A 24,160-nucleotide genomic window follows, 5' to 3' on the forward strand; every position below is an offset into this window, starting at 1 on the left:
TAAAAAAAATACAACGGAAAATTGTTGATTGCAATGGGTTCAGATTCAAATAATCAACAGTATTCCATTGCATTCATCTTAGTCCATGAAGAGACAATCGTCAATTGGTCTTGGTTTTTATATCATCTCTGACTATATGTTTGTCAAAATAGAAAGTGTGTATGCATTATTTTATACTGACATGTTGGAATTATTTAAGCCATTAAAATGATAGAAAGTGGCTTCACTCGTGAGTGGGGTATACATCAATTTTATTTTTTTCATTTACGTAGTAATTTCTGTTCAGCTTTTCCAGGCATACATTTAAAGATGCTTTGTTGGATGGTCAAAAATACTTATTTGGTACGAAAATTTGAAGCAACAATGATGCAAATTAAAGAGATTAATCCTGATGCCAAAATATGTTGCGAAAGATTCCACTAGAAATGTGGATTGTGTCTCATGAAGGAGGTTATTGTTATGGTCAAGCGACAACAAATATGGTTGAAAGTTTCAACGGACTCTTGCGCTCGGCTAAATTACTACTAGTCACAACAATGATAGATTATACATATTACTAATCTGTGAAATTAGTCGCACAAAGATGAATTGAGACATTTATTGACCTTTAAAATGGTCAAACTTATTGTCAAAGGTCTAGAGAATTATTTGAAACTGTTGAGAATAAAGCATCATCACATAAGGTTATTCCTTACAATGAACAAAGAGGAGTCTTTGAAATCATTACTGCACTATACAGAACCATAAATGGGTATTGGATGGGTGGTAACAAACATACTATGGATTTATATAGAGGTTTTTTCTCTTGTGGAAAATGAAGTCGATATCATTTTCCATGTTCACATATTGTGGCAGGTTATTTGACATGCAACCTAGATTGAAACAATATATTGAATCATACCACAATTTATCAACACTTTGTAAAATTTGGAAATACGAGTTTAACTCAGTTCTTAATCAAACATATTGGACGTTTCCACTCGCAAATAATTGGGAAAGGTATGGTGTTATGTTGATGAAGACATGAAGAAGAAGAAAAGAAAAAGCCTAGTAAGAGGGGTCAAAGTTCTCGTATTTGAACTAAAATGGACAACCCTCAAAAAGTGAGAGTTTGTGAACGATGCAGAGAAGAAGGACATACAAGACGGAGTTCGCGATGTACTAACGTGATTAATATTTATTATTTATTTTATTTAATTGTAATGTAATTTAATGTTTATGTAATATATTCTATTTTAGTGTATAATATTCTTTTTTATTATATTATTATAATGATAAGAATATATATGACTTAATAATAAATATGAAACAAAAACTTTTATTTGAATAAAAACTTTTATTTGAATTAGGGCGATGATGATTTTATAAGAAAAAATGTATAGAGAATGTATTATTTTGTTCATTTTATTATTATTTGAATTTGATTTTTTGTAATAATAATAATAACAAAATGTTTTGTTCATTTTATTATTTGAATTTGATTTTTTTTAATAATAATAATAACATAATATTTCTTTGTTGAATTATAATAAAATTAAGCCTTATTAGATATAAATAAAATATTTTTTATATTTTTATTTTAAAATTATTAATTATAGTAATTATATATTTTTATATAAAATATTATATTAAATAAAATTAATAATTGTTGAGTTATAATGAAACTATGTCTTACAAAATAAATTTGAAATATTATATTTCTTTATTGTTAATTTAAAATTATTAATTATAATATTTGTATATTTTTTTTATACAAATATTATGTTAAATAAAATTAATAATTTTTTAATTATAATTAAACTAAATCTTATAAAATAATAAATAAAACTGGATTATTATAGGTATGTACTGTTGTTTGTTGTTTTAAAATTATTAATTATAATAAGTATTACAAAATATGGATGCAGTTTAAATGGCTCTATGAATGCAAATCTAATGCAAAACAAACTCTAAAGTAAAACAAGCTTTACGCGAAGTTATTGTAGAGCAGCTCTAATGTAAATCAAGTCGTACACGAGAGCAACTTTACAGCAGCTCTAATGTAAAGCAAATTTTATAGGAGAGTTATTGTAAAACAACTCTAAAGTAAAGCAAGTTTTACACAAGAGTTGTTTTACAACCGCTTTAATTTAAATGTAATACAAAATCTACAGAGAGTTGATATACATAAGCTCTAATGTAAAGCAAGCCTTACATAAGAGATGTTGTATACAACACTAATTTAAATATAAAGCAAGCTTTACTCGAGAGCGGTTCTACAGCAGCTCTAATGTAAAGCAAAGTTTTACACGAGAGTTATTTTACAACAACTCTAATGTAAAGCAAATCTTACATGAGAGTTATTGTACATCATCTCTAAAGTAAAAACAAGTCTTACACGAGAGTTGTTTTACAGCAGCTCTAAAGTAAAGTAAGTTTTACACGAGAGTTGTTGTACAACCACTATAAAGTAAAGCAAGTCTTACACTAGAGTTGTTTTACATCGCTCTCATGTGATACGATTCAAACATATTTTACATATAACCAAAGTTTAAGCAATTATACTGTATCAGTTTAAATATAATTTCACAATGTTTCACATCAATAATCAATTTGTTCCTACTCATCCTCAGTGACATGTTTGTTAATATTTCATTAATACGTATTTCAAACAGTATTAATGAAATATGTTACCTCTCATCATTATCGTTGATGTTTGTGAGTTTAAGCATTGATTGTCAGAAAGTTGAAAGTTGTAGGTCTTTATTGTCTTTTATACAATTAGGGTTTATTTTATTATTAATGGGCTTGGGTTTAGGGTTAAGGGTTTAGGGTTTAGGGTTTCTAGGCTAATTGCTCTTATTTAAGGGTGGTTTGTAAAGGTTGAATATACACACTTAAGATTTTTTCCTTTTTAGAAAATATCTATTTTCCAGAGTTTCATATCTTCATAGTTATTCTTAGAAAGATCTAATAGTCAAAGCCAACAATGTTATTATTAGATACCGCGACGTTGTTTTTTTCCTGAATATTAACAAAATACAAACTTGTTAGTTTTTCAAACAAAACATAACACGAACAAAATAGAACCTTGTTAGTTTACAAAAGCGTATCATTTTCGCGAGCTACAGAGCTTATTTCCAACAAAGATTCATAAAGTTTTGGTGAGCTACTAATCTTGTTTCCGACAATGATTCGTGAAGTTTTGACAAGCTACTGAGCTTATTTCTGACAAAGATTCCAACTAAGAAATTATGAATAGTTTAGAGAGAGAAATCATAAATAATAATTAAATGATGAATTTAGAAGAGATGAGGATTGATGATGAGAACATATGAAATGAAATAGCTGAAAATAAAAATTTAGGATACTAACAGAATGAAGAATGACGGAATGAGAAAATGAACGAACGACGGAACGAGAAAATGAACGAGTCGGGGATGAATTCTAAATTATTTTTTTTCAACTGGTAGTCACGTGGGAAGTCGCTCCCTATATCATTATTCATTTTATTTTAATTTATAATATTGATTTAAATTATTTAATTCAGAATATTTAGTTTTAGTTATATATATTGTATTATAAACTTAAATAAAAATACAATATATGTTATTTTATTTTAATTTTTATATAAAGTATTTTAGTTAATTGACTTATCGAGGGATTAATTAATAATTTAAAGAGAAATAAAAAGGTTAGTTAATAGTTTAGAGGGAGGATGCTTAATTAATGAGTTAATTAATATTTTAGTGAACGAGCATATTTTAAAAAGAAATAATATAAATATAAATATAATGGAAAGAGAAATGCGACGAATAAAATATCAAATTTGTCAACCTTTTATTTTTTTTTTTTCACAAACGATATGATAACAGCAACATTCTCCTTTTCAATTTCACTCATGTCATTTATCTAATAAAAAAATTGTTCAAGGTAGATATTGAAAGGGTTTCTAAAAGTCAATGTGAATCTTTTCTTTGACCAAATGAATTCTGAATTTCGTTTTGACAAATTTCTAACGTTTATGTGTCTCATTTCTTTCCACGTCTACCACCACCACATATTATTGCATTATTGTTTGCTTGTAGACATATTATTATATTGCTTGTTCACCCGTTCAGATTTTCAATAGTTTTTATTTTTTTTAATTTAGAAAGAGAACTAAAATAATTTTAAATAAAATTAAGATGTATTAATATATAATAATAAAATTATAAAAAATAGAATATATTTTAATATTTTAGTTATTAAATTAAATGATTTAGAACCTAATTAAATGATATTTAATATTTTAATTAGCTTGAATTATTTTTTAAAAAAAATAATTTATTAATTAATACTAATAAATAATATAAATTATTAACCTTATTTTTTATTTTTTTTTGTTAACTTCTTCCGTCATTTTGAATTTCAACTTAATATTTTTAGATTGAACTTAATAAATTTTAAATAAAAATAAAATTAATTAAATTAATTTTAAATATTATAATTTATTTACTTACTCTACCAATAATCTTTTAAATTTCTTTTATAAATCATTTTAATCTTCTTTATGGAGATGAATGTTGGTTCTCCTAAAAAAAATATCAAGAAAAATGTATTTTGATTACTTATTTTAGCTAAGCAATAACAATATTTTTTCCACCAATATTTATTTTCATGTGAGCTATTTGAATCTACTTATTTTGGTCAGATATAAAAAGAAATTCAAAATATTTATTTTCTATATTATTGGATTTTTTTTTATTTTTATTTTTCCTAATTGTGCTATAAAGTTGACCAATTTCCCTTGTAAGTTGTCCTTATGAGTTGATTGTATAAATAAATAAAGTCAAACTCATAACTCAAATTATTTCTTTAGAATTAGTCTATAATTATTTCAAGACTCTAAAATCTTGATTGTCTGAATTTATCAATAAATAATTTATTTCCAACAAAAAAGATATATTAGGAGACATGATTCACATTAACTTTTCCAAAAGGATTGTAAACTCCTATGTTTGGATGAGGATCTAATAGCTTTAGTGAATGACTTTGAATACTGAGAAATCATAATTCATATCTAAAATTCTTAGTACATATATATATTTTTTAGATAATATCAATGAATCCAACAATAAGAAAAAAAACACAATTAACATTGAGAAGACAAAAACAACAACTGATCATTATAATCTAACTAACATCCCATATGAAAATAACGACGTAACCCACCAACCACTTTTCTTTTCCCATTCCTTCCCTTCCTTGTTGCTTTAATTTTCTCGTAACCTTGAAAACTAGACACTTCCTTCTGCAAAATGCGTCACCAAGATAAAAAATCGTACATTCTCATTAATTTATGGCATATGAACTTAGTATATCAGTAAACTACAAAATAATCGATCTCAAAGTCATCATCATTCTCCAACATACATTATTATTCAATTTCTCGACATTAGGAATGGAGGAGGACTCGGCACTATGATCTGAATCTTCAGAAACATCTTCAACAGTTGGACTCAAACTCCAATACTTCGATATATTGTTATTGTTAATGTCCATGAACATACTCAACTGCATCATGACATAATATTCTACTTGTATAAGCTAATCAATAAGTATATTTTTTTCGCGAAATTGCATACATTCTAACCTTTAAGACTCTGTCCTCAAGAATGTCAAGTCTTTCCATCAGGGTGCCTTTTCGATTAATTTCCTCGAGTGCTGATGAAATCGTCTTGAAATTCTCAATGTGTTTGGGGTTTTCATTATTTCTTGGGCTGCTCGATAAACCCTGCTTTTCCTCGAGAAACTGCAGCTGAGACATGATCAAGAACATGAAAGTTTCCTTCATGGCTAATTAATACATTGTAGAAGAGAGGATGAAGAAGAAACCAAATTACCAGATGATCAAGGCGATCCAATCTCGAAAGAACAGGCATGGCCATTGGATTCTTTCTTATCTGATTATAGGGAGAAAGAGAAGTGTTTATTGCAATGAGAGGTTTCAATGATTTTTGATGTGAGAAAAGAAAGCAATTGAGCACTAAATGACAACTGCCCTTCCATACTCTGTTTGTCATTTACTCGTGCAGTTGTCAATCCTTTGTCAATTTTTCTAATGCTTACCTAACAACTGCATTTACTCGAAGTTTGATGAACTTCATCTTAACTATCAATTTTAAATAAAATATTTGGTAACACAAAACATAATGATTATTGTTATTTGCGTCATTTCTTTATTTTAATTGTCACTAATTTACAATTAACTAGAGATTTTATTACATGATCAAATTTTCTTTATGTCAATTTAAGATGTGAGTTGTGCTTGCTCAAATAAGACAGAGTTAGAAATCAGACTTATAATTTCAATGAAATTGGATGTAAATGATTGTTTAAACATCAATTCCATGTCTCCATTTCAAAATTACAACTTTATCAACACAACAATTCAAATTATACACATTCAAAACATAGTCTTTACTGAGAATCACGATGATTTTGGAATTTATTCAATGATTTAAGCAAACCATAAGTCAAACCCATAGTAATCCAGCCACCAAACAGTACTCTAATTGCAGATATCCTTACTCTAGATCCACCAAAATAAGCTCCACTGCCACCAAACAACGCTAATGCAATCGAAGCCACAACAACAACAACCACATTTCTAGCCATGTTTTGAACAATAAAAGTAGCCGGTACTAAAGGAATGATGGATCCAAATATGAACGCCAAACCAGAAGCCCCTGCAGCCTTATAAGGGTTGGGAAGCATGTCCTTTAAATTATCCTCATAAATGGTGTTGTTTTCTTTATCAGTCTTTGAAAGATTCGAAGAATGGTCATAACTTAAGTTTTCGATATCTCTCTGTGTCGAAACTGAAACAAACTCACCAAGAGCCATGCTGCATGAACCAGCAATGGCTCCAGCTACTCCAGATAAGACCATGAACATATGATCGTTCCTTGCAGCCCCCACACCGAGCATTAAGGATGTTGTTGAAAGCAACCCGTCGTTGGCTCCTAGTATAGCAGCTCTTATCCACTGACCCCTTTGAACTTGATTCGCCTTCTTTTTGTCGTTCGAAGGATAAGAAGGAGAAGCCATGTATGAGATTGAGCTTGTGCTCTCCACAAGTTGTTCTGTTATGTTCTTACTTTTTGACTTTTCCTTAGATTAATATAAGGAAGTAGAAAATAAATAAATAAAACATTCCTTGAAACTGTGGCAAGAAATTTTGACCTGACAGAAGACAACAACAAAGCAGATTGATGAAAACAAAGAAAGATTCCAAAGAAACAGTTTGCAGGCTAAGATTCTTTTTACTATTAAATCCACCAAACAAACAATAAACAACATAGTAATACATATGACAAAAGAAAGAATGTTCTAAGGTCTTGTTGTGGATAGTAATACATATGACAAAAGAAAGAATGTTCTAAGGTCTTGTTGTGATTCCAGGTTATTTAAATAACCTGTTAATCTTACGAAAAAATGAGTTATTTAAGAAAAAAACTTAAAGGGTATTATTCATGTATAATAAAAAAAAAAATTAATAAAGTTTGATAATTTGAATGATCTTATTGATGAGAGAATATATGAAAAGATGGTGGGTTACCGAAGATTATTCAAATTACCCAATTAGAACAAGGCCTAATACATAAAATTTACAGAATATAAAATAAGTTTGTTAGAAGTATGATTTGTTAGATAATAATCAATAGCTAAATGCTATAACTCCTTTGATATCATCTTAATGTGTAAAGAACAGAACATTGAAGGCCAGCACCAAGAAAGCCATTGTCTCGATTGATTGGATTATCTTGGCAATTTCGAGGCAAAAGATTTATTTTGCCACACAAAAGTCCTTAACAATCAGTACTTTCGTATGTACATCTAGCAAAACAAGTATTGAAAGTAGTTTTGGTTTGTTAATGAACAAATAGTTTTTTTCTTAAATCCTACTTTTATACAAAGGAACATGTCCAGGGTATATTCATGTCCATTTTGAGTTTTTAGATAGTTTGAGAGGTTTTGTATCTATTAAAACTAATTTTTATTCACATTATCAATAAATTATCCTAATGGGTTTTTCTTTAAAAAAAAAGGTATTATATGAGGACTATGTTGTAGAACTCAATGTTTGACAAGAGTCTTGATCTAAAGAGCTTGTATTCTCATTTAAGACATCTGGACTAATGTATATTCATAACCGTCTATTATTACTTATTATGCTAGCCTCCCCACCATAGATAGCTACAGCTAAATGTTAAATATAATCCAGCAGTACTTGCTTTGTTTGGTTTTAGAAATCCACTTAGATTCATTGGGGCTCTTACCCTTAGGTAGATAAGCTTAAGGGTCCATGTGTTCTATATTGAGTTCCAATGCATCTAACTCGGCTTACATTGCTTTCTACAATTGATAACTTTACATGCTTAAAAATAAGAGCAAGATTCTTGAATAATAGTAATGTTTCTAAGCATGAAGATAATTGATAAGGATAAGTATGTGATACGACTTACCGGTTTCATCAAAATTCTGCAAAAAACAAAGGATCGTCGTTGAATTGTATGGTGTCCTTTCAGCTAGCGCTATCCTTTGTGCTCTGATACCATGAACAATAATATAAACTAGATAAGAGAAAAAAGTGTGAAATGAGAATATCATTTGAGAGCTTAAAGAATTTCTGCCTATTGGAGGTGCTTACAGATGATAGAGGATTGATTCCATTGATGAAATGATGAATATATAAAAATTAGACAAACCAAAACTGAATCAGGTGAAAGTGAATACCATTGATGTATATCAGAGCTTCTTACAGATAGAGAGAAATCAAATTAAGAAGAATAATGTCAAGAGTAAACAAGACTGAAAATAAAGAAGGATTCTTCATTGCAAGTGTTATTCTAGTTAAAGCCATCTCTTTTATCTTGTTCCTCAGCTTCCTTATTGGCAACTTGAACAGATTTAAACCACAAAAATGCCTGCAATCGCCACATTTATCAGCTAGAACACTAATTAAGATTATGTTTCATTATAAAAGTCACTAGAATCAACTTACAGAAGTGGGTATGCCAGTTAAGGCGAAGAATCCTAACAATGGAGCATAAAAGATACTTTCTGAGTCTACTACCCCGAAAACTGGATTCTGATTAACATATTCAAATACAGAACCAATCTGCATAATAACACCATAATTTAAGTTTTAGCATTCTAGATAGATAGTGAAAGAAAAAGAAGAAGCTTACAGCAGCAATTGCAGTGATAGCAGAGGCAAGCAAATAAACAATGAAAGGAGCTTCGAAGCTCTTCTGGTTTGCCGTCGTCCCATTCCCACCTTCATTCCTTGCCCATGGAGGCGGTTCTTCAGAACCTGGTTTTGCCCAAGTGGGTATTGATTCTTTTGATTCTTCTTCTTCTTCTCCATATTTTTCCTTAGCGCCGGCGAAAACTGTCAACCGTTTAAATGGCTTGTTCAGCTGCTTTTCATTAACCAGCTCTGAGGATTTGGATGAGTTGAAGTGTGTCCAATTTGGAAATGGTGATGGATAAGAGATAGTTCTTTCTCTGATGCATAGTTTCAAATTTGAGAAGGAAGATAGAGGGGATACCGCCATAGCTTCAAGTTGAGGGAAGAAAGATGAACCCGATATCATTTCACACAGTTTAACCGAGATCTATGAACCCAAATCGTGAAGGAGGTTTACACTTGTTCTTGTAGGAATGGTGTTTATGGCCAAGAAAAGCTTAGCTTTAGAAAATGATCTTCAATGGGGCCAGCTGCTAACTGGACAGGACAGCTACAACAAGTGAAGTTGGGGGCAAATTCATTTTCAATTGTTATTTGCAAATTTCAATCAAATGTCCAATTGGGTTATTCCCAGCCCCAGGCTAGGCGTCCCTTCACGGGCCTTTGAAGGAAGCCTTGAATCGATTTGATGACAATATTTGAGATCAAGAAGAAAACCCACTAAACTTCTCATCTAAGCACACCAACCAAAGTTTTCAAAAAGAAAATAAAAATACAATCGAATCTATAAAATGTTTAAATTGAATATGGAGATAATAGATCGGACTGGTTTGGCTATTTGAATCTTTTCTGTTACAGGTTTATTTATCAACTAATGAAAAAGTTTAGCTTTTTACTATGCGTAAAAGAGAAACAAAAGAAAGCATTTTTGGCACCATGAGCATAATGAAGGCGTATTACTAGTCCGTTACCTTGGAATTCCGCTCTCGTCTAAACAACTTCAAATTTCTCATTGTAAACCGCTAATCGAAAATATGAAAATTTTCCTTATGAGATGGGCCACAAAGAGATTATGTTAAGTGGATGTATTGAATTGGTCACTAATGTGGTAATGGGAACGATAGGGTATTAGACGCAACAAATGGTTCTTTCAAAAAATCCATGAAAGAGCTTATCAGTTGGAGGAATTTCATTTGGGAGAGTTAAGGGCGTGGAGGCAATAAGGTGAGAAGAAGACGGTATTAGACTCAGAAATTGTGTGGAATGAAATAAGGCACTCACTAATAAACATTTTTGGGTTATTGAAAAGAAGCAGTATTCACTTTGGGTTCATTAGGTTCACTTGAGATTCATAAGCAAAGAAACAAGCATATGGACTTGTGAGATTAAAATTGATATGGCCTGTTCACTCAAGAAAATTCTAAAGCTCAAGAAAAGCGCTATGATGATGTTCAAAATATAAATGGGAGATGGTCGTTGAACTTTATTCTAGCACAATCCTTGATTTGAGCATAAACCAATTGTTCTTAAGGAGGAGTTTGAAAGAACTCGGATAAGGCGGGATTGTCAAGTTGCTAAGGTACGTTACCCTTCTAAGGCGAATCACAGAAGGTACGAGAATCCTTGAATCTATTCAAGCCTCACAATTTAATGATAGTAGGGATTTTCATTGTTGGACGGTTGAACATGATGGAAAGTTTGTTGCAAGTTTGGTTTGGGATACTATTTGGAACAAAGGAGACATTGTTTGATGGTCTCATGTTGTTTGGTCTCCCAAGATCATTCTGAGGCACCAATTCATTATGTGACTGGCTTTAAGGACAACCCCCGGTTACATCATTTTTTGATCCGCTTGTCCACCAGCCGGGAAAAACTTCATACTCGTGATAGGCTTAAACGTTTCATGAACATTCCGGATTCAAAGTGTCTTTTATGTGATGGCAATGAGGAAACTTTGAGTCATTTACTTGGGTGCTGCCATTTTTCCTTGGATTTGTGGGGTAGATTTGCTAAGTCCATGGCTCTCCCTAACTTCCCTAAGGAGTGGATGGATATGAAGAAAGTTGTTATTATAAAAGCGAAGGGTAATCATTTCTATACAAATGCGTTCAAATGTTGCTTTGAGTCTATTGTTTACCATGTTTGTGCATAATGAAACTTAAGGGCATTTTCTAAGCTGAGATGTGATGCGGATAAGTTTAAAGAAACATTATTTTTTATTGTAATTTTGTCATCCGCACTTGGAGGCGGATACCCAAAAATGAGCCAAATTGAACTTTATGTCAAAATTAGAGCATCGATTATAATAAAGTCACACATCTTTGCGATTTCAATGCGAGATGAAAACTCATTGTTGTTTGGTAGTTCGGTTGTTTGATTTTTTTATTGTTGTACTCATGTTCATTTATTTCGTGTGTAGGATTTCTATTTTTGTTAACTCTGTTTGTTAAGGTAAATGTTTGTTTTGCTTTAATACTAAACTCATAGAGGTTTTTTTTGGATTTCTTTTAATGAAATGACGTAAGTCGTTTTCTAAAAATAAAAATAAAAATCTAACATCACCAAGAATTCTCACAAACAGGGTAATTTGATCATAGAAGAACACAAGTGTCTCATTTAATTGTTATGTGTTGAAAATAAATTGATAGTTTTCGTTAAAGATCTCGTTTACTATTATGAACAAAAAAAAATTAAAGATGGCATATGCATAAAAACATGTTGTATTATGTCAAATCGTATGTATCATATGGAGGTGAAACACTAGCATATTTTTGCATATTATTTGAATTTTTTTGTGGGATGTGACTGAGATTCACATAGGTGATGTCCGAATCATTGGACAATTCCTGAGATATTTGAATTAAAATGGTTGATATGGGATGCCTATATTTTTTGTAACCCTCAAGATTATTTTCTGGTAATTATCTGGCTTGAAAAAGATTATTGAACCTTCAAGATTGTATTTGTCTGACTAATATCATTTATATTATTATTATTATTATATTTTTTATATTTGTTTAGAAAAATCGGTGAATTCGGTCGGGATTTAATCGTTCTTTTCGAGGATTTATATTTTAAATGGGACAACGGATTAAGCATGTAACCCGCAAACACACTTAACATTTAATTAGACATATAATTTGATGTCTGATGAGCTCGGACTCAGGATCTTAGAGTGAGAATATCCACTTCTTTTAATAATATATTAGACAACTTCTTTTAATAATATATTAGACAACGTGTTAGTGTTTTTGTTTTTAATTTTTCATATTTTGTGATTTTTTGTTTTTTTTTCTCTTTCATATTTTATTGGTATCATTTTTATTATACATTTATTATCTTTAAATATAAAAGAATGAACAATATATTTTCACTCATCTTTTGCTACCATTAATTGTGTTAGTTTTACTTTGCTTAGCACATTTTTTTGAGGGGTTTGTTTGAAGAAAGATTTTTTTTGGGGGTTTATTTGGGTTTTCTTTTAAAAACCCTTGTTTAATAAAAATTAGGAAAAAAATGGTTTTTAAAATTTGAAAACTAATTTACTCTTTGACTTTAGAGGATATGGTTTAGGTGAGAGAATGATGGTTTAGAGAGATGATAAAATTAAAAGATAATCTTAATATTTAAATAAATAAAATTATTGATTAGATTATAGATATGATGTTTGGATTTTTGGATAAAAACTGAGTTTGTCCCCATAACCAAACATTAACCGAGCCCTAAGTGTAAGACAAAAATTTAGGAAGCAATTCACGATGAAAACCAAAATATTGGAGGAAATTGTAATATTCAAGGCAAATTAAGATGAATGAAAATAATAGTATCTTCCAACACATCCAACATACTTGTTCATTTTCATATATTTGTTCAAGGCACATCCAAGATAATTACCTTAATTGATGCTAGATTCCCGTTAAAGGTGTAGTTTTGTTATTGAAAAGAATGTTTGTAAGTTAAGGCGTGGTTGAAATGTTAAACTTATTACTTTTGGATGCATAGCCAATGTTTTATGGCCCATTGTCTATATTTTATTAGTTGGTTTGTTTCATTTTATTTGTAATTGTTCTTCTTTAGAGTTGTCGTGTTTTGTCAGTTTCACTTTTTGACCAAAGGAAAAATAAATAAATAATAATAATAATAATAATAATAATAATAATAATATTGAACTAAAATTTCTAATTTATTGTTTTTATTTTAGATTTTATGATTGGAGTTTCATTTAGTTGATTTTTAAAATTTAAAATTTCGTAATGATATGGAATTGAATTTTTTTTTTATGTATATTCGAATCATTAAAAAACAATTGTATTAAATTTTAATGTATTTATTTAGAATAAATCCACCAATTAATTACTAATATCCAATCAAATTACACATTTAATTTTAAAATAAAACTATCCAAAACGTTAAAGGACTCAAATCATATTCAACCTTCATTCCATGAATATACTAAAATATGTAAGGTATAATAGATTGATATGTATTTAATTACAATAGTCAATTGATTCTATTTTTAAATTGCTAAATAATGCCCACTTTGAATTCAAATTAGAAAAAACATTTAGTAAAAATTATTCCACACACACAAGTTGGATGTTTATTGGCCGTTAATGAAAAAAAATACTTTGAAAAATATTACATTAGTTGTGACTATCTTTTTACATAATATATTGGACCATGAGTTAAGGTATTTTTTATTTTATTTATATAAATATTTTATTATTGCTACATTACATACCTTTATTTGGCTCAAATTGTTATTTATTGGTAGGGTGTATTATTAAAATATTAATTTTTGTTACGTTATATGTTACCTATTAATTAGGTATAAACTATAAAATTGATAAATATTTGTTTTTAGTCGACCAAATTAATAAATTGATCAAATCTATTAGAAAACTCTAATAGGGTAAATTGAGATATACGAAAATCAATGTAGAACGTTAGTAAATGCATTTTAGGAAACAAAAGTTATTGGAATAATTACATTTACCTTGTGTAATTTATCATTGTAAAAAAAAAATACAACCATTCAATGTGACTCCATGGTAAAGCCCACGAGCCCATAGGTTTGAAAATCACCACTGGGCTTCCAAAAAAAATTATGAATAGGAGTTTGTTTGATCCTAAAATTTTTAGATTTTTAAGAACAAAATTCAATGACATTATTATATTATAATCATCAAATTATTTAATTTATTAATTAGAATATCAAAATACATTTATATTATTATTCTTTTGAATGGAGGGTACTAGGATAAACTTGACATTTAATCTTTTAGGAATTCACAGTACTTAAACTATTTTAATAGGTTCAAAGTATATTTATTTATTAATTTTTTAAATTTTAAATATAAAATAATATTATAATATTATAAAAATTCATCTTTAAAAAACTCAAATAACTTATTTCTTTATTAAAACTCAATAAAATCCTAAAAAAATCATTATAATCGTCAAATTACTCATTTAATTAACTAAAATACACTTATTTTGTTTTTAAAAAATTAAAATTTTAAATATAAAATGATATTAAAATAATTTAAAAAATTAAAAACTCAAATAACTTACTTTTTCATCAAATAAATATAAGTTTTTTTTTGACAAAATCCCAAAAAATCCTCAAAAACAAACAAACCAGATCAAACAAGCTCTAATGGAATGCATTTTTTATAAAAACAAAATGATAATAAGAATGTATTTATATTATAAAAATAGGGCAATTAAAAAATATATAATCAAAATCAAATGCATCTCAACACTAACTTCCACGGAGCACTAATCTAACTTCAAAGACACCTTACCTTAAGTACACTCTAACGGCAAGTTATAATTTATTTAAAAAAACTGTTTCCCATATTAAAAATATATATATTAAAATAAGTAAAGTGGTTAATTAAAGGTTAAGCTTTTGCAGCTTTTTTTGGTGAGTTCATGATGTGTGTGAGCACGGAGTTCATGGGAGATCGGAATGTTTTGGGAGTGTCTGCCATAAATGTCTTTTTAATCACCTTTCCTAACGGATATAAACATCATGTACTTCATTTTATTTTATTAGGTTAGAAAGTTAGATGAATCTAATTTTATTTAAATTGAAGACGTGTTATAAGTAGGGAATAACAAGGGATATTTGCTAACATATTGATTTCTTAAATAACAATTCTCAATTGACATTTGATTTAAGGCTAGTTTGGTTCAGCTTATTGTCGTCCGCTCATACGGTTTATTTTTAAGTATGTTTAATATAATCTCATCTTATTTAATTGTTAAATTCAGCTAATTATATTTTCAGTTTTTTTATTTTTTATATTTATAATATTATTTAATAATTAATATTATATATATAATGTTATATATATTTATTAATTTAATTTTAAATATTAATAAATAATTCAAATTAAAAATTAGTATATATTTGAAAATAAATTATATTAATATATTAATTTTTATAATTTTTTATTAATATATAATTTTAAATATTAATAAATGACTTAAATTAAAAATAATATATTTTAAAATAAATGATATGAATAAAGAAATCAATTTATTATTATTTTATATATATTTTCAATTTTCAACATTTCTTCTCTTCTCTGACCAAAATTGAAAAATTTTCAATTGTCAATTATTTTTGGGTACTCTCAAGTTTCACCGTTTCGTATTATCATTCATTTCGGTCACGTTTGATTCATCAATTATAATAAGTATTTTTAAATAATTAATTAAGACTAGTTTGATTTATGAAACAATAATTATAAATAATAAAAATTACAGTATATTTATATTTCATATTTTGCTTAATTATTTTATATAGTAATATATATATATATATATATTATAAATAATAAATAAAAATATATTTAAATGTATGTTTCTTATTATAATAATTTTATATAAATATATACAAATATTATAAATAGATGAGATATAATGAATAAAATGATTAGAAAGAGATTAAATAGATGAGATAGAATAAATAAAATAATTAAAAATAAATGAAAGAGAATGAATAAAAAAATATTTAAAAATAATGAGAGAAAAAAACGTTGAGATTATAATCTTAAACACTAAGGAAGGAGGTTGAGAGAAAAATTGAGTTTAAACGTAAAAGTGTGTGATTATATTTTGCGTGAACTTATTACGTAAAGTTACTGTAGCAGCTTATTACGCAAATGCCCATAAGCAACTTAAAAACGCCGAATCAAACGAGGCCTTAGTTTAAATATTATTGGTGTTATTTAAAGTTTTCTCAACTTCAAATTTGGAAGGGTTTAAAATTTTTAATTTGAAAATAAATAATAATAATAATAATAAAGTAATAATTAATTGAAATTATTAAGTTAGTTTGTTTTTAGAGCTTTTATATATATTTATATATATATATATATATATATATATATATATATATCTATATATATATATATATATATATATATATATATATATATATATATATGAGAGAGTAAATGTATATTTGGGTCGAATTGTTGGTTGATCCGCTCATAAATTTAAAACGGTTAAAAATAAAATTAAAAATGTTATAGGTATATTTTGAAATTTCAACATAATAAAAACAAGTACGACCATTTAACGAAGTGTGATTCGGATGTGGTTGTCGAGGGTTAATAGGTCGATAACAATTGAAAGTGGTAAAAAAATATGAATCAAATATTTAATTGACCAAAGTATGAGGTCACGATGCTAAATGCTAAAAATATGAATCAAATATTTGATTGACCATAGTAAAAATGTAAAGTTATGAAATGAGAAATAAGAGGTTCATTGGAAAAAAAATATGTGAGAAGATGAGTTATTTTACTGAAGTGAATAAAATGTGGAATAAGAGTATTCGATTTTTTATTTTTTATATATTATTCCTGAAATTTCAAACATTGATTTTTTTTTTAAATTATTTTATTTATATAGTTTTTTGGTATACATCATACGATCTCTAGATACATTATCTATGAGTTTGTTTGTTCTTTTGGATTTTTAGGTTATTTTAAACAATTTTATATAAAATTTAACCATCACTTTATTTATTTAATCACTTTTTTATTTATTAAAATACATAAATTATCAATTATTAGTTCTAAAAAAAGAAAAAAGTATATATATAAAGGTATTTTTTGGTATTTTAAACCAAGAAAACTGTTTTTTTTAAACTTCAAAAATCACTTCCTCAAACAAGTTGTGGATAATGTATCCATCTTACAAGAAACAAAGTCATGTGATGATGGTTTAACTAAGGCCTTGTTTGATTTTCGAAAAGGAATTATGGTCTTGTTTGATTATATTTTAGTTAAATTAATCTAGTGTGTGTATATAATAGCTAGAGAGCTAATTATTTCTCATTGGTGCAGATTTTTTCTTTATTGGCGTCAATGTTATATTTATTTATTTATTTATTTTTGTCAATTTTGTCTTTTTGCTTAAATGATATGCTTTTTAATACAATAAAAATATTTTAAAAAATAAATAATAATTAATCTAATTGATTGACGAGAGAATAAATAAAAAATAATAATAAATTATTTTCATAATTAGAGGTACTTTATCATTAAGTTATAATGAACTTCCCGTTAACATTTTTTGGTTAGAGTTTATTTAAATAAATCCTAATTATTTATTTAAAAATAAAATGTTAATTAGTGGTGAGGTTAAGTAGGGTATTATTTATATAAAAAATCTTAAACGGTATTAATTTATAATGATAAAAGAAATATTTTAATATTTTTGTTAATAAATTGAATAATGTAATTGACGAGAAAAAAATTAAAATTATATTTGATTACGTTTGATTTTTTTTTTAACTCAACCTATCAAACTCGTAACTTTATTCTAAGACTTGAGATTGATTATATAATTATATTTGGATAAATAACACACAAAAATACAAGATAAAGATGAACAAGGGTTATTAATGTTTAGGCTCAAATCAATGTAAACATTCCTTAAATAAACCTTAGAAAAATAGTGATGAACTACAATTTCAACCAAATTAGATGGTCCCAATTTTCAATCAAATTATGATGACGATTTTTTTTTTTTTCTATTTTGATGAATAGTTTACTAAATATCAAACGTTGATTATATATATGAACCACGGAATTTGAATAATAGATACAAATTTGTCAATTGTGTTGTTTTAATGAAATTATAATTATATAAGAATTAAATTAAATTACATTGCAATTTATAGAATTTAGTTGTAAAAGAAAGCTTCAAATAAATATATGAGAGATGAATAACCAAAAAATTAGTAACAAAAATAAATTAGCAAATAAATAATAAGCAATCATTTGCTTCCAAGCAAAGCATTATATTTTTTCACTTCACTCCAAACCCATCACCCTTTTCCCTATGAAGCAAGGCATCCAAAAAAACATTTTAATTTTAGAAAATAAATAAATTATTATTTGTACATTCTTTTAATTGTTTTGATTAAACAAAATGTGCCAAGAATAATTAATATGACCCAAATAGGCTACTCACAATCTTAATAATATATATATATATATATATATATATATATATATATATATATATATATATATATATATATATATATATATATATATATATATATATATATCCTTAAACTTGGTCATATTTACTAGTTAATAGTACTTATCTATTCCGTTTTTAAATTAACCCATTTTAAAAACTAATAAATGAAATTAACAACAAATTTCTATAAATAAAATGAAAAAAATGAGGTGGCATTAGTTGATTGGTAGGTGAGGGGTGCTCGTGATTGAACCCAATACAATGGACCGACACCTCAATCATCTTCCATTCATAAAGCTCACCGGTTCTTTTGCCCTTTTTTTATTATTAGCAAAAGTATAAAAGTTTGTTAATTTCTTAAAATTAAAAATAATAATAATAATAAACAAAATAATATCAATTTTAAATTAATTATGGAGCATTATAAATTTTAAATATAATAATTGTATCATTAGATCATATACCTGGTCATAAAAACAAAATTAATACATAATAATACAACTACTTTTTTGAATTTTAAATTGATAATTATAATTGTGGTTTCATTATAGAAATACAACTAAAAAAATCAAAATTAATGAACTATGAAAAAAAAATGTAAATATCATAAATGATTGCATCCTATCAATCATAATCAACCAGACAAAGAAGAAGACTAACCCCCCAAATTATTTTTATTTGGCTCGATACCCGTGAGGCTAGCTAGCTCTTGTCAATTTAAATTTTGTATTTTTTATATAAGTCCTTCAACTTTTTAATCATTTTAATTAACCTTTTTTTAGGCAACAAATTTTAATATAAACAATTTTTCATACAAATGTTTTTTTTTTCTCTTTCGTGACTAGGGTATTTTTTTTTAAAGTGGCAAACATGAATTTTTATTTCTTTAATTTTGTCACGAGTAAATACCTATTTTAAAATATTATTTTTTTTAAAGTTAAACAAGTGGTAGCGTAGTTAAAAAAAATGAAGTGAACAAAATGTTACAGCTGAGAATATGAATATTAATTTTATAATTGAAGAACTTGTAATATAAAATAATAGAGGTAAATAACTTATTAACTTAGCACGCCAAGCACACTCAAAATATCCTTATTTGTGATATAGTACAAACAATCTATGGTTATGATGTAATATATTATACAATTCATGAATTAATTTGTAATTACCCTAGTTTGTACCAAAAAATAATTGTTGTGTTCATAATATATTAATATTAATGTTGGAACGTATGAATAAATTTTATAAGATAAACCAACTTAAGAATTTAAAATAGGTAAATATTGATTATTTTATTTTTAGTTAGCATTCATAATATATAACTTGTTGAATATTATTATATTTTAAAATTTGGTTGAATCAGTGGATGGGTCGTGCTCATTTTTTTTTTACTTGAGTGGATAATCCGTGGGTTAATATGTAGGTCAACCCACAAATTATATTAATTAATATATCTATAAATAAAATTCTAAATATAAATTAATATTTTTAAATGATGTAATGGTTAAAATTTTGTAGTAAATAATAAAATGTTTAAATCTCATTATGTACAAATAAAAATTTATATGAGAGAACAAATGTTCTATATATACATATATAATATATGAGAGGTTAATTAATGAGGAATCGATATTATTTGGTGTGCGAGAATACTTGTAATGCTACAATAATTTACTTTTTTTTTTATTTTGTAAATGGAGTAAATGATTAATATGAACTTAAAAGTGAATCAATATTTATAAGTAAGCAAAACAATAATTAGTTTAGAAGTTATCTTATATATATGAGCTCTTCATTTTCTTTTCATGTTTGCTTAATAAACTTTTTTTATAAGAAATAAAAAAAGAAATGATTAATCCAATTGTGACTTCAATTAAAAGACTAATGAGGTAGAAAATATGTAAGAAAGGTAACTACAGTTCTTGGGATCATACTAGAATTTTATATTTTTAACAAAATAAAAATAAAAATAAAATAATGTTTTACTAAGTTGACTTTTGTGCATATACAATTTATGATCTTAAACATAAGATAATTCTTGATATTTAAAGTGTAATAATTTTTGTATATTGATTATCTCAAAATTAAATGAATTGTAAGTGCAATATCATCTTGTCAAAATAGTAAAAAAAAAATACATTAAAAGAATAATTTTTTGTTTTGAGATTTTACATTTTAGAAGATCATAAAATTTATCTTAGTTATAAAACTATAACAAAATTAAAAAGATTAAGATTGGTAAGGATGACAATTTGAAACCGCCTCGCAAAAACCGAACCGAATTGTCCTGTTTGGGACGGTTTTTCCCCGAAACCGAACGAGAATGGGGCGGGGATGGTATTTGTGTCCCCCGACCCACCCCGATTTTACCCCGTTTTCACCCCGATTCTGCCCCGAATATCATAAACATAATTAAATATATTAAATCACTAATATGTTTATTTACTTACGATATTTTATCAGAGTGTTAAAATTATTTATTTATAATAATATAAAATTTTAATATATTACAATATATATTATATTAAAAAAATCGATTATATAATTTTATTGTATAATTTTTATTTATTTTTTTAAATAAAAATTATTAACAGTGCACCGCGGGATTCCCTGAAACTGAAAAAAACCGAACGGGGCGGGGATGATATTAAAAAACTTCCTAAAATTAAAATGGGGCGGGAATGGTAATTGCATTCCCCGCCCCATTGCCATCCCTAAAAATTTGAATTTCAAAAGCAATTGATTTTAAATCTTCTCTAATGTAATAAATAAGCTATAAATCTAATAAATCTAATAGAATAATTTAGATTACATTCACAGATTATGGTAACATTAAATTTAAATTGTCTAAAATAAAATAAAATTTAGGGCTTATAATGATTAGTTCACTATTATTATTATTATCCATATAATAGTTATATATGAAAGTAAAATAACATAGACAATTTGGAATAAGTGGAAAAGTTAAGTAACTATTTTGCAAAAATGTCACTATTATAAGGACATTTTTGTCAATAACGTGTAACAAGACATGAAAAGAAGAGAAAAACATGGATCTGAATCTGAATTCAGGTAGCACTCATTTAGAAATAATGTACATTTATTTAGTCTAATCCACATCAAATAAGATATAAAATTGTTTTCAAATAAACAATAAAACTATGGTGTGATTATGATTAAAAGTAAAACAAAACAAATGATCTCAATTGATGTTGAGTTTTTCTTTTTCTTTTTTTTTAAACAAAATCTAAAATATCAAATTTGGGTTATTTTAAAAACCCACACAAAATCGATTTTTCAATCAATCATTTCTCCACAATCATCTCACTTATTTCATTAACCAAAATACTAAAACACCCTATATTTTAAATTATTATTTTTTATTTTATTTATATATATATAAATACATTTTAAGTCTTTTTATCAAAAATAATCACCACCTCCTCGGTATCATTAATAATTATTAAATTTTTTCCCTCTAGGTTTTTTAAAAAACCTCAATCCGAACAAAGTCTAAATTTTTTTAAACGTAAAAATTAGAATGACACTCGACCGTAACGATTTTAAAGTCATTATAAGGATTCAATCAATTAAAAATTCAAATAATTTTTCATCCACCATTTTTTTTTCAAAAAACTCTAGAAAATCCAAAAACAAAAACAATATCAAACAAGTTCTTAGAGTTCTCAATTTCCTTTTTGACACGAAACTCATTCATACAAATTTTCTTTGAGTTTCTTTTTCAGATCCCAAAATGAGCATTTAGATCTCTTTGATATGGATTTTCTTTTCTCCATCTTTTATATCATTTTATTTTTTTAATCACACAATTAATCATTTAAAATACCTTTACATTATTTTTACAAAACAAATTTTTTTAATACAATTTTTTTTATATAAATCTTACTAACTTACATTTTAATCTACCAATATTTTTTTAAAAAATTCAATAAGAATCATAAATAATCAACATCAAACAAGCTCTTAAGAGATAGAGATGGATAAGTGTTTAACATAAATAAATAAATTGAAGAAAAAAAAGAGTTGTTTTCTTTATGAAGCTTTTGGCCTGAAAAGAAGAAGATATCCCACCATGCATATATATATATATATATATATATATATATTTAAGCACCTACTATGGGAAAAGGCTGTTCTCTTTTCTTGTTTATTTAATGGTAAATTTCAGAAAGTAGTAATACCTTTATTCTGTGATATTTTCTTCTTCATTAACTATTTTACTTCTCTAGCTGGTATCTTTTCATATTTTATAAAATTTAAGTAAAAGTATATTAACAAAATAAAACCATGAAACTAGGTTGATGAAAAAGAAAGAAACCCATGATGAGAAAAGTTGTTTTTTTTTTCAAATAATAAATTGGGATAAAGAAAGTTATCATGATCATCCTCCAAAAAGAAAGAGTTCAGTGTGATGATTAAGGATAGATATGGCCGGGTTTTTTGTTTGCTTCAATCAATTTTTAAGGATGGAATTCTCCAACGGTCACCGGAGTTTGCACGGTGGTGGTGGTGATGGTGGTGTAGTCACTGTCCTTACATGTGGGACCCCACTCTTTCACTCTTTTAACCCTCAATAGATACTTTTTAAATCTATCAATAATCCATTATATTAAAATGTAAACTGATTTTTTAAAATATTTTATTTTATTCAATTAAGTCTTTTATATAAATAAAAATAAAATTTTAATTTTTTTTTTATTAATTTAAGTAATGAGTTATATATCGAAAATTAAATTGTAAAATAATATTAACAAAATTGAAACAACTAAATAAAAATATAAGTATTAAATAATATTATATATTTATAATAATTAAAATTCTAATTTTGAAACAAATCAATCATAGAGTTTTTAAACAATATTTTTAATGGTAATGAAAATTGTCCTTCATCGAGAATTGATACACAACGCTAGAAAACGTTCTATCAAATTATAATTGACAATTTACCTATATGATAAAAAAAAATATGAGACTCTACAATGTAGCTCAATAGTAAGAGTCATCTTAAGAGACCAAAATATCACATGTTCGATTTTATTTGGAAGCGCTTTGAGTTTAAGCGGAGAACCATAACAGCGATGTGTCACACTAGTTCTCTTTTAATTTAAAAAAAAAATGTGAGATACCAAAAAAATAATGAGAAATCCTTTATAAGAGGATTTTCAACATAAAAATTTATTTCATTGACTTTTTATTGAAAATTCAACCATTCGGTAACTTAATCTAATTTACTGTTAAGAATGGGACAGTCGAATAATTATATGAACAATAAACTATCCACGAACCACTAAAAATATTATTCAAATTATAAAAAATTTAAATTATCCTAACGAGGAATCAAATAAAATATAACATTAAACCAACTCATAATAGGTAATTAATGGGGAAAAAATGAGGTATCCTCTAATA

General features: G+C 26.5%; 3 protein-coding genes across 4 annotated transcripts; all 3 read right to left on the minus strand.

The window, feature by feature from the left end:
• Nucleotides 1-5,106: 5,106 nt before the first annotated feature.
• Nucleotides 5,107-6,140, minus strand: LOC124924452. The gene is made up of 4 exons (XM_047464491.1): nt 5,865-6,140; nt 5,615-5,779; nt 5,395-5,535; nt 5,107-5,272 (listed from the first exon to the last, which is right to left on the minus strand). Exons 1-4 carry the CDS (start codon nt 6,042-6,044, stop codon nt 5,159-5,161), a joined length of 600 nt encoding a protein of 199 aa, XP_047320447.1. The 5' UTR covers nt 6,045-6,140; the 3' UTR covers nt 5,107-5,158.
• Nucleotides 6,141-6,295: 155 nt separating this feature from the next.
• Nucleotides 6,296-8,783, minus strand: LOC124918882 (vacuolar iron transporter homolog 2.1-like). 2 transcript variants are annotated; one of them, XM_047458954.1, is made up of 3 exons: nt 8,675-8,783; nt 8,490-8,572; nt 6,296-7,134 (listed from the first exon to the last, which is right to left on the minus strand). In XM_047458954.1, the coding sequence occupies exons 2-3, from the start codon at nt 8,496-8,498 to the stop codon at nt 6,442-6,444; spliced, it is 702 nt and encodes a 233-aa protein (XP_047314910.1). In that variant the 5' UTR covers nt 8,499-8,572; nt 8,675-8,783; the 3' UTR covers nt 6,296-6,441. The 2 variants fall into 2 exon arrangements, with proteins under 2 accessions (XP_047314910.1, XP_047314911.1); XM_047458955.1 differs by having other exon boundaries at nt 6,296-7,206.
• On the minus strand, nt 8,739-9,747 carry LOC124918883. Its single transcript, XM_047458956.1, has 3 exons — nt 9,216-9,747; nt 9,029-9,145; nt 8,739-8,951 (listed from the first exon to the last, which is right to left on the minus strand). Exons 1-3 carry the CDS (start codon nt 9,621-9,623, stop codon nt 8,874-8,876), a joined length of 603 nt encoding a protein of 200 aa, XP_047314912.1. The 5' UTR covers nt 9,624-9,747; the 3' UTR covers nt 8,739-8,873.
• Nucleotides 9,748-24,160: the final 14,413 nt, after the last annotated feature.

This window comes from Impatiens glandulifera, chromosome 1 (genome assembly GCF_907164915.1).
Source record: "Impatiens glandulifera chromosome 1, dImpGla2.1, whole genome shotgun sequence".
In the NCBI taxonomy this organism is placed as follows: Eukaryota; Viridiplantae; Streptophyta; class Magnoliopsida; order Ericales; family Balsaminaceae; genus Impatiens; species Impatiens glandulifera.

Bases quoted from the DNA above. Each gene is read 5' to 3' on its own strand.
- LOC124924452 (XM_047464491.1), bottom strand. From the start codon at position 6,044: ATGACAAACAGAGTATGGAAGGGCAGTTGTCATTTAGTGCTCAATTGC. The intron at 5,536-5,614 runs GTTAGAATGTAT...GTCATGATGCAG, and splicing joins TTGAGGACAGAGTCTTAAAG to TTGAGTATGTTCATGGACAT. The intron at 5,273-5,394 runs GTATGTTGGAGA...CGCATTTTGCAG, and splicing joins TCGAGAAATTGAATAATAAT to AAGGAAGTGTCTAGTTTTCA.
- LOC124918883 (XM_047458956.1), bottom strand. From the start codon at position 9,623: ATGATATCGGGTTCATCTTTCTTCCCTCAACTTGAAGCTATGGCGGTA. The intron at 9,146-9,215 runs GTAAGCTTCTTC...GTTATTATGCAG, and splicing joins CTATCACTGCAATTGCTGCT to ATTGGTTCTGTATTTGAATA. The intron at 8,952-9,028 runs GTAAGTTGATTC...TGGCGATTGCAG, and splicing joins TAACTGGCATACCCACTTCT to GCATTTTTGTGGTTTAAATC.